The 11,585-nt window shown below is 41.6% G+C and overlaps 1 protein-coding gene across 1 annotated transcript; it reads right to left on the bottom strand.

The window, feature by feature from the left end:
* Nucleotides 1-270: 270 nt before the first annotated feature.
* Nucleotides 271-9,215, bottom strand: CHCHD1 (coiled-coil-helix-coiled-coil-helix domain containing 1). Its single transcript, XM_083502946.1, has 3 exons — nt 9,010-9,215; nt 3,579-3,697; nt 271-655 (listed from the first exon to the last, which is right to left on the bottom strand). The coding sequence occupies exons 1-3, from the start codon at nt 9,158-9,160 to the stop codon at nt 542-544; spliced, it is 384 nt and encodes a 127-aa protein (XP_083359072.1). The 5' UTR covers nt 9,161-9,215; the 3' UTR covers nt 271-541.
* Between the last annotated feature and the right edge of the window lie 2,370 nt (nt 9,216-11,585).

The raw sequence follows: 11,585 nt of genomic DNA, 5'->3' as shown, positions 1-11,585 counted from the left end.
GGTTAGACTGGGATGTTCCCATAAGAAAGTTCCCTAGTTGTGAGGCAGATGTTCTGGTGGTGGCACACAGATGGCACTATGAAAAAGACTCTGAGCTTTATCTTTGTGTGATCCTACAATAATTTAACACTCACAATACTTCCCACCACCACCACCACTCATGTCATACTGGGAACTCTTGGCTGCAAGGGTCACGCTTATGGGATGCTGCTGTTTAGCAGTTTGGAGGCCAAAGTTCAAAAAGAAAGTTTGCTCTATAACAGCAGACAAGATTTCACAAAAGATTTTATTTCACTGACGACTCAAATTTGATGCTATTGAAGAACATTTCAAGCAAAAGTTTATCTGGTCAAATAACTGCAGTAGCTTCTCTTGGTATCCAAGGAAACTTTAGGTCTTCATCTTATCTCAACAGAAGTTTTATTCCAAAAAACAGTATGAAATGCAGGAAAACATTTCCCGTCCATTTCAAAGGGAATGACCAACAAGCGGTGAGTTTCTTCAAATTCCAGTTCACAGATACTTGGGGAAGCAATTCTCTTTAATAATTGTATGTGATATTTGGAAACCTTTTCAGTAATTTGTTGATTTGTTTTGAACCAAGTTTCCCCGACTGGCCCAGAGATTCTTGTTGAAGATTTTGCTTGCGTTCTGCCTGAAAAGAACAGAAACAATTTCCTATATTTATTAAACTGACGCACAAATCCCACCAATATTCCCAATGTTGCAAGCATCAACCTCTGGACAATCAGAGAGAGCTGCAGTCAGAGGCCAGTGGTAACTCAATTTATTTGAAACAGTGAAATGATAAATATTACAGTCAAGGAAGAGGAGCTGGACTTTTACTATCAATTCCTAGGAATAGGAGGACAATATATCCTTAAGACGTTATTAGAATGTACTTGGTCACAATTTGCGTCTAGTCAGTTTCCTGTTGATATGAGTGGCTTGTGCAGCAACAAGGGAGGATCATATTTTTCTAAGAATAAGTGTAACTCACAAAACAGAAGCCTTGGCAAAGTAACTATAGAGTATGTGTATTATATCAAAACACTTGTGATTTGAAGCAATTTGATTGACTGTAATCCTTGAACCCTAAGAAAAACACTGGCAGATACACTTTCTATTTTGTGGTCCATGGTTCCCGGGCATCCTCTTCCTTCTTGAAGCTTGTTTACATTGGCACATGCCCTCACGGTTATTTGCAATTTATGGTTTAATGACACAGTGGGGTGCACTCAAAAGTCACCCCTGCACAATGGGAATGATTATTACATGCAAGATGGAAACAGAACTTAATCTGTCTCATTACACGTTTTAACAAGGTTGAGATACAGGTCCACTATTATAAGCCTGCAGCCAAATATTCCACAAAGTAAAAAATGCCCTTGTGTAGGTGGTGGCCTACTTCTGGAAACTGCATCATTGCTTCATAGCAAAGGCAGGAATAAGAGTCCTTTACAGTGGTACCTCTGGTTAAGAACTTAATTAGTTCAGGAGGTCCATTCTCAACCTGAAACTGTTCTTAACCTGAAGCACCACTTTAGCGAATGGGGCCTCCTGCTGCCGCCGCACCGCCGGAGCACGATTTCTGTTCTCATCCTGAAGCAAAGTTCTTAACCCAAGGTACTACTTCTGGGTTAGCGGAGTCTGTAACCCGAGGTATCACTGTACGCCCTGTTTAATTTAAGGGAAGGCAATTCTTGCCCTGATGTACAGCTATAACCACATTTAAAAACAACTTGTCTTGAATATATATTTTTTTAAATGACTGTGACTCAGGTGTTGTAGAAAAAATCAAGAAGAACTGGTCAATTTCCTGAATATTGTTTACATGAATTTATATTGGTATAGCAGTGATAGCTTTAAGTCTCTCTCTCTCTCTCTCTCTTTTACAGTCATACAAAATGGCATAATCCCATGCTTATCAACTCAGGAATATGCCCAAACAAATTGAAAAGTACTAACCCCAGGAACTGTGTACAGGATTCTAAATTTACATGCTTAGCCTTTATTTTACTGGTTGGATTTGTTGAGAAGTCAAATACTTGATCAATCTCATTTTCAGGCATGGAGTGCACAGCAGAAGCACCCCAGATATCATAAAGTTATAAACTGGGGGGGACACTGATATTTGTTTATAAAAAGAACTCTCATGGGATTTTTACATTTCTATAGCTTACCTGAAACATGAATTCCTTGCTGTTGTCCATTAACACACAAGGCCATATTCCTCTGCTATACAGTGGAGGTTTCTCTCCTTCCAAATTGGATTGTACATAGTACATCTTGTTTAACATATCTATACCCTGATTTTCCTCATTAAAAGCTAACAAAACCAGGCCATCACTAAAATTTAAAATATGTTATTACAAAAAAATAAACCATTGAGAATAACAGTAAAAATATAATGCAGCCACAGTAATAATTATGCCAAATCCCAATGGGTGGACAGGCTTGTAGGCATTTGTTTCAAAATGGGAGTCACATGTATGCAGCCCTGTTAACAATCTGGCAGCCCTTTGAAGGGAACAGGACTGTGTTTGGTGCAGACTGCACCAGCTATTTGCAATTTCTATAACCGATTTTTCCTGAAACTCAAAACTGCCCACGATAAGTCAAGAACCAAAGAAATATAAAACAGAAAAAAGTTGCTAATAAAAACAGCTGCTCTTTTTCAGGTATTTTTAATGTTTGGTTGTTTCTGTTCCAATTATATATTTTCTTATTGTTTTAGACATTTTTGCTATGAACTACTCTGAAACTTGTGTTTAAAAAGCAGGATGAGAACTTAAAAAATAGTAATAAACATACAGATATGAAACCACAGATGCCATAGGAAATAGATGTTTCAACAATTGCAGAAGCAATTCCATCTGCCACACACCGGTATTTTTAAAATATGCAGCCACACGATAGCATATCATCTGATGTAACCAACGCCTTAACCTCATTAGTTTTGTAGCGATTTCATTAGTTTCAATGACACCTGGTATGTGATGGACCTATAATCTCCATGCATGGGTCCTAATGGCAAGTTCACATATTCAAACTACTCACATCATTAACCAGCACACCATATCTTTTTAAAGCTGTATTATCTGGGTTGCACCTTCGCATTCAGGTTAACATTCAGCAGTAAGCAATTACAATGTAATGACCTGCCTCTCAGGATAATACAAACACAATGATGGAGATTTGTAATAATAATAATAATAATAATAATAATTTATTATTTGTACCCCGCCCATCTGGCTGGGTTTCCCCAGCCACTCTGGGCGGCTTCCGTAGAAACCAAAAATACAGTAAAATATCACAGATTAAAAACTTCCCTGAACAGGGCTGCCTTAAGATGTCTTCTAAATGTCAGGTACTTATTTATCGCTTTGACACCTGATGGGAGGGCGTTCCACAGGGCGGGCGCCACCACCGAGAAGGCCCTCTGACTGGTTCCCTGTAGCTTTGCTTCTCGCAATGAGGGAACCGCCAGAAGGCCCTCGGTGGTATTACATGCTCAAATGATGTATGGAAACTAATTTCCTGCAGCTTGATTAGAGGATAAATTGGGACATAATTACTTCTGCCTTTGCAGCGCAGTTGAAGAATGTCTGGATCTCTTGGGCGCAAGTTACATCACTGAACTCATTCTGCTTCCAACAGGCCATCATTAATGACATTTCTGTGATGCATGTTGCCTCTGGAAAAGAAAGGAAACTGCCATTACTCAGGAGCATTTTATAACAGTGACAACTCTATTGCATGAATACCACATGAAACACTGAAGACGGTAAAAGTAAGCAGATTCTTCACACTGTTTTCTATTGTATCCTTAATCCAAGAAAACACACGCCTCCATTGGAATTGGGAACTTCACTTCTAGTTACTATTTGAATACTGTACAGTCAAACCTCGGATACCGAACGCCTCTGTTTTGGAACATTTTGGCTCCCAAACACCAAAAACCCAGAAGTAAACTTTTCAAAAGTTTTTCGGAAGCTGAGCGTCCAACGCAGCTTCCGCTGAGTGCAGGAAGCTCCTGCAACCAATCGGAAGCCGCTCCTCGGTTGTCGAACATTTCAGAAGCCAAATGGGCTTCCCGAAGATTATATTCAACAACCGAGGTTTGACTGTACTTTTCATATGTAAGGAAGCCACAAGGATGAGGGCAATGGTTTTATCAGTCTGCCTGCCTCTTCTCAAAGCTTCATATGTTGTCAGCGGTTCAATTCAGACATCGTGCTAGATCACGGGTAAGGAAGTTTGAGGAAAGTTTGGTGTGACATTTTGACTGGACAAAAATATGGTTAGCTAATGAGCCAGCAACCAGAATTTAAAAACATTGTTCACAAATCTAATATTTGTGCTAACTATGGATTGGCATAACCTCTGAATTAATAAACCATAGTTAGGACTGTTGTTCCACCAAAGACACTGCAACTAAAATAAGATGGGTGACCAAAGAGAGAAAATAGATAAGCATCTAAACCTCAATTTACCTATCATTTGCTTGGAACCCCACACTATGATTTGGGTTTTAGTGTATGGTTAGTGGAAACCATGGTCTGGCATAACAACTGAACTAAGCCACCATAGTAGCACTGTTCTTTTCTGCACAGGAAACCACAAAGGAAAGGCAAATTCTGAGTTCAAAATGAATTAAATTTTAATGTAAGCATGCTTAGGTTTCATAATGTAACTCAATTAATGCATTCTGTTTAGATAAGGACTCGGTGTTTGCACTTCTCGTGAATTTTGAATTTCTTTTTCCAGAAGGAACTGTGTGAAGGAAAATGCACGTATAAATGGTGAACAGAAAGGGAGGGAATACAACACAAGGACATTTGAGATGAACAAGTTACAAACTCTAGAACACTTAACAGCAGAAGTTTTGGCAAACACTGTATTTTAAACCAAGGCCATATGAAATCTTTGAAAGGCTAACAAAATGTAATATAACATAAGTTTTTAAGGATTAGGTTTCACTTTTTGTAATTAAAAGGCAAGGTTCTTAGAAGCCTGTACCAGTTCTTGGATTGTCTATGAAATTTTATGCAGACTGAATTGAAGAAAATACAGCCCTGATCACAAAGTAACAACCCTTTTTTCCCTGCCAACTAGAAAGAATATTTCCTACATACAACACATGGTTTTCTCCCTTACTTTACTTTTATAAATACTGAGGGAACAATTAGCATGTTTTACAGTGTTCCAGTTGTGGAATTTATTCCCTCTGGCCATTTGCCACAGACAAAGTCTGGTAGCCTTCAGGGCACTATGAAGCAAAATAATTCAACCAAACATTCATATTCAGCTGAATGTAGGCAAACACACACACACACACACACACACACACACACACCACCCCATAAATTTGCATGCATGTGTGACAATGACCAAGGAGGCGATAAAAGTATTCCTGCAAATTAGCAGCCAGTTTCAGTTAACGACATATGAGCATCAAACATGTTTTCAGTGTGAATGAAGAACTTTAAGCTGCAGTTTTATGAAACTCACTTGGGAATAACTCCCATAGAATTCAGTGGAGCTTGACTATACATACACAGATACATAGGATAGCAAAGGCTCTGTTCATAAAAGAAACAGATCACTAAGCAATTTGCCTCAGGTTGCATATGTAGAACTTAACACACCAAGAGTTCTGTTTTCAAAAGCGCAGCAATGATAACGCCAATCCAAATAAAGCATGCACACAGCATAGAAGCATGTTAGAAAAACATTAATCACGATGATCTGTGAAACACCCCCTCCCAAGTAGCTGATTTGTACAATTCCTGCACTTCTATCAGTTTAGGGATGTTAACAACATCCCTCACCTGTGGACAAGGTTGCATCTGACAGCTGCCCTCACATGTGCTCTGCACATACAGATGTATTCTTTCTGTGGGGATCCTGGACCAATCAGCACTCCTCCAAAAAAAAACCCAGGGTGTTTATTTGAAACTCCCTTTTTACATGCATCAATCCAACAGCAGGTATGAGGAATGGTTTATATAATGAAAAAATGTATTTATGCATGTAGTTCCTCACCCAGCTAGGGACAGACCTTAGCTGATTCATGACAAGTGTCTTTGTTTAAATATTGGTGTGCATATCTGTGTGCAAGCTGCAGTGTGGTTCTGCTGTGGAAACTATCAAAAACATGTCCTTGCAACACTGATTGTTTCACGTCAGGTCCACATTAGCGTTCTGGTTAACAGCCAGGCGCACTGACCCATTGCACCACAGACTTACATAGCAAAAGTATTCACAAACAACAAATAAAACTTCAAAAAGTACACAACCAAACCAAACAATTTCCACATAATCATAAGACCAAAAATAAAGATACCAGAAATTAATATCAATAACAGCAACAACTTCACAGCCCACCCCCCAAAAAACCCTAACCAATACCCCAGCGCAAGTGTCACCTTCAGGGACGTTATTATTTCATTTATTATGTTATACAATTCATGGGGTTTTTTAATATTGCAAAACTACCCTGTGATTCTCAGGTAATGGGAAATTTTATAAATAATATAAAACAAGTGTTTCATTTGAGAGAGAGGGAGGCTTTTCCTCTGTCTGCTTTCTCCATGGCCCGAGCAGTTTTATAAACTTTCCTCATGTTGCCCTTCTGTTGCTTGCTTTTTCTCTAAGCTGAGAAGCCCCAGAAGCTGCAACCCTTTCCTTCACATAGTGTGGGTGTGGTTCGCAGTGCTTTGAGATTCACTTTAGCTAAAAGTGTCACAGAAATACAGTGAATCAAATCAAATCAGTGTATGGGTGCTGGTGTGAAGTTTAGCACCAGTCACATTGCTACTCCTAGCGGCACAACAATAAAACTGTTAGCACATTTGCAAAGCTAAGCAGGGTCTGGTATGGTTTCAAATTGGACCGGGAATCGCATGCAGCGCCAGATTTATGTAGGCAGTTTCCCCTCACAGGATGTCAAGCTAGATGACCCTCAGGGTCCCTACTGCTCTACAAATAAAGGATATAATTCTATGAAATATTATCCCTCCCTCCTAGGGGAAAAGGGGCTTCACAATCCTAATACCAGCTCATTTGGCACTGCAGAGAGTGAGCCTCTTCAATCTCAGGTTTGTATATTTGAGCCTCACTTTGGGCAAAAGATTTCTGCATTGCAAGGGGGTTGAACTAGATGACCCATGATGTCCCTCCCAACTCTACAATTACACGATATGATTCTATGAAATAGTCTCCTTCCTTCCTTCCCAGAGCAGCAAGCGCTTCACAAACCTAAGAACCCCTAGCTCTGTCTTTAGAACATACGTTTGTGCGATACATCCGAGAACAGTGGGATTGAAATGCAGCCCAAAATTTTTTGATATGACAAAGAAATAAATGTCAGTACTGCAAAGTCGGTAGAGCCTAAGGCTCTTAATCTTAAGGGTTGTGGGTTCAAGCCCCAGGTTGGGGCAAAAGTTCTAGATGACCTATGGCAGGGGTCTGCAACCTTTAAGACAAAAAGAGCCACTTGTACCCGTTTCCGAAGAATAAACAACAACTGGGAGCCGCAAAACTCGTCATTATAAAAATAACTTTTTTGTCACTTTTTTATTATTTCTTTGTTTGACCCCTCAGAATTACTCCTCCTCATAGAAATAAACGTTAAATTAACAAGTTACCTTTTTGTGTTTGTGTGTTCTTCACTCCCCTTCAAAACAGTGACCAGTGTACATGCCCCCTTTCAATGCAGTGACCAGCATACATGCCCCTTACAATGTAGCAGGCGGGCGGGAAGGTGACGTCGGGACGGTGTGTGACTTAACGCACGCACCACCCCCATGCGACGTCACAGCCAGTACAGCGCCCGCCACAGTGGGGAGTGTCGGGGCGCACAATGCACCTCCTCCCCTTGCTAGTATCTGCCCTGGAGCCGCGGCAAAGGTGTAAAAGAGCCACATGCGGCTCCGGAGCCGCGGGTTGCAGACCCCTGACCTATGGGAACCCTTCCAACTCCCTATGACTCTAGGCTTCATATCCAGAGCAGCAGATACCTTGGAATTAACGGACATTGCTGAACCAGGTTGGTGTAGCCACAGCGGTCCGCTGCGCATGGAGTGGAGCGGGGTGCAGTCTGAGTTGGGAGTCTATGGTTGCCACCTTTGGTCTGGCAAAATACAGGGCAGGGCTGGGTGAGAAGTGACTTCAGAGCAATCCATGACAATCTATTGCAGCCTAATAGGATGGTCCCTTTGACATTTGTCTCTCTCTCACACACACACTCATGAATTTGCAAATCTGTCTGCGCTTGGCTACCCAGAGCTCAAATACGTGACCTTTCTTTTTCTTTTTCTTAAATTTTATTTATGCTTTTCAGGTTTATACATTTCACTAATTTTCCAATCATTTTAACATTTCAAAACTTGACTTCCTTCCCCCTCTTTCTGCGGTTCCTTAAATTTATTTTTAATATCTCCTGCATATCCAAATTAACTTAATTTGCTCATTTATTCATCTACTTTAAATATACAGTGGTATTTCGGGTTGCATACGCTGCAGGTTACACACTCTGCTAATCCAGAAATAGTGCTTCAGGTTAAGCACTTTGCTTCAGGATGAGAACAGAAATTGTGCTCCAGCGGCGCGGCAGCAGCAGGAGGCCCCATTAGCTAAAGTGGTGCTTCAGGTTAAGAACAGTTTCAGGTTAAGTATGGACCTCCGGAACGAATTCAGTACTTAACCTGAGGTATACTGTATACTCTTATACAACTGCAGGTTATTACAATAATCCTCTTTACAATTTATCTGGTAAATATTCAATGAAATACATGACGTTTCACACACCCTTTCAAACACGTGTTTGTAAACCATGTAAACATTTTTTTACCTATTCGGAGAGGGTCCCTAACTTAGCAGAAAGAGAGAGAAGACCTGAAATTCAGGACAAAACTGTAGTATCAATACAGGACGTAGGATTTTACATTGGAATAGGAGACAGAAGAGGGGACAACCCTAGCTGGGACTGTGGAGGAAACCCACCTCCGAGGCCCAGGCGCCGGTTGGAGACCTGGTTGGCCAGCACCAGGGGCTGGTAAGGCCTCACCCGGGGCTGCTTGCCCCGCAGCTTCTTCAGCTCGGCTAGCCGAGCCACCCAAGCCGCGTAACCCGACGAAGGAGCCGCCGCCGCCATCTTTGCGCTTTTGCGACAGCCAAGGGCCGGCCGGAAAGCAGCCCTCGCTGCGTGACGGTCGCGCGAGGCTGTAGAGATAGGAAAAGTAGAATCGTGATCTCGCTTACGGGGGTGGGGGAAACGGGGGACTCTCGGGTTACTTTCCGCTTTCGCGCTCTCTCTCTGAGATGGAACATGAGAACTCGCGCTAGAAATACAGAAAGACAGCGGGGTAAGGTAACTTACCTCGGGACTTAAGTCTTGTGGGGGAAATGCGATCCGTTATATATATATATATATATATACACATACACATACACACACCCATATACATATATAATATTTTAATATTATATATATTAATTATATATAAAATTAAAAATACTGTGGTTGTGGTGGGAATAACTTTAATTTTAAATATTAAATAAAATATTAAAAATAAAATTAAAAATAGTATATATACAATTAAAACAATATAAAAACAATATATATTGTTTTTTGTTTTATATCTCTGTATATGTTTGCATGTGTATGTATCATTTGAAAACATTTTTAAAAGATGAAATCCCGGTATGTCAGTATGGTCACCCATCATTCCGTCTCTTTTCCCTCACTGTTCAAGTTGTGAGTGTCGTTAGCTCGGCCAGTAAGAGCTTGAGACTCTTCATCTCAGGGTTGCGGGTTCCAGCCCCACGTTGGGTCAAAAGATTCTTGTATTGCAGAGGGTTGGACTAGATGACCGTCGTCATATTCCACTCCGATAGCCTCCCAAGCTCTCGATGACAATGCAATGCATTGGACATCCAATTTGGACTCCAATTATCTGCAAGCATACAGGTAGCTCAAGGACAAAAGGAGAGACTGTGGGATCAGGCCAGCGGCGACTATGTAAGTGCAAATTAAAAGTGCACTAATTCCTGTTCCCCATCAGACCAGTCCCAACATTTTCCCTTTGTTATTCTCCCTTAGCCCGCTTGCAGATTAACCTGTCATTTTTAGGTAAGAAAGCAACTTCTGGCATGGTGCAGGATTGGGATCGATGCAGTGGGGTAGCGTGGGTTGTCAGCACCCGGGGCAAGGCAAGTAATTTGCGCCCCCTAACCCGTGGATTGCGCACCCTAACCCTAACCCCCAGATGTTGCGCCCGGTGCAGCCGGCCCCCCCTGCACCCCCCACGCTACGCCACTGGATCGATGGTATGTGCAGCTCTGAAATGCCCATTTCTCCTAAGCTATGCCTATAGTGCTTGGAACTACAAAAGCAAGAATAGTGACATGCTTAGCATGCCTGCTGTAGTCAGAATAAATATCTGCAGACCCACCCTTTTCTCTGCAGTGTCCTTGTGCCTCATGGTGCAAGATATGAGATAGTGTCTGGGTCAAGCCGTAAGTATGCCGTTTATTACGGCATGGTCTATCTTGGCTCAGCAATTGCATCACTAAAAGGATTTCCTGTCTGATGAATTCCGCCTGATCAGTGGAGGTCTTTGCACAGCTTCAGGAAACGCGCCCCCCCCCCCCATTTGATTAATCTACTTCCGCAAGCGGTGCCTGGGGTCCAATTAGACTCAGTTATTCCCGCCAAAGGAACTTGCTGAAATTAAAAGGATAGCCAGTCAATTAAAGGAGTGGCTGTTGAGAGGGAACAGCAAGGGAGTTCTCAAATACAGTGTGGCAGGGGACTGGCCAATACATAAACTGTGAGACTGAAAGGGATGCCCATTGGAATCAGGTAGCTAACAGGGACCTAGAAAGCAGTGGGTCATTTGTTCAGTAGTTGTCACTTCTAAGTCCGCTTACAGCTGCTCTTTGTCAAAGAAAAACACTGGGCATGTAATTTGCAACGAGAAAACGTAATTCGAAAATGAAATCAAGGACATTAAAGCCATGCAATTTCAATAAGGATGTCGCCACTTACACTACACATCAGTCAGCGATGCTACTCATAATGCACGCACACTGCGCACTGGCTTCACTGGTGAGACTGTCCTTCAGGTTACATACACTTCAGGTTACAGACTCCGCTAACCCAGAAATAGTGTCGGCGGCGTGGCAGCAGCAGGAGCTCCCATTAGCTAAAGTGGTGCTTCAGGTTAAGAACAGTTTCAGGTTAAGTACGGACCTCTGGAACGAATTAAGTACTTAACCTGAGGTACCACTGTAACTGCTAGAGAATAGGAAGAGAATTTTAGGAGAATTCAACTACCACTGGTGCTGATAAAATCTAAACACATCCTGTCATCCACTGTTCAAAATCGAATTCATTCTCACAAATAGTTCTCACTCACATGTTTCTTAACAGCCTTTCTACATCAGAACTGAACTGTTCAAGGTGGCTCACAAAGCAAATTAGTGTTTGGGTAATCCTCATGGGGAAAAGGTGTATAGATTGAGCCTTCACAGGGAGAAATATCACACCCTGTGTTTAAAACACAGCATTACAACAT

Source organism: Podarcis liolepis, assembly GCF_965112155.1.
Source record: "Podarcis liolepis genome assembly, chromosome: 5".
In the NCBI taxonomy this organism is placed as follows: Eukaryota; Metazoa; Chordata; class Lepidosauria; order Squamata; family Lacertidae; genus Podarcis; species Podarcis liolepis.
This window is presented reverse-complemented; position numbering and strand designations above follow the sequence as displayed.

What these genes read in the sequence shown, in the direction of transcription:
- CHCHD1 (XM_083502946.1), bottom strand. Translation starts at nt 9,160, where the DNA reads ATGGCGGCGGCGGCTCCTTCGTCGGGTTACGCGGCTTGGGTGGCTCGG. An exon ending in CCGGCGCCTGGGCCTCGGAG is followed by an intron (nt 3,698 to 9,009) that starts GTGGGTTTCCTC and finishes TTTCTTTTCCAG; the next exon opens with AGGCAACATGCATCACAGAA. An exon ending in ACTGCGCTGCAAAGGCAGAA is followed by an intron (nt 656 to 3,578) that starts GTAATTATGTCC and finishes TGTTCTTTTCAG; the next exon opens with GCAGAACGCAAGCAAAATCT.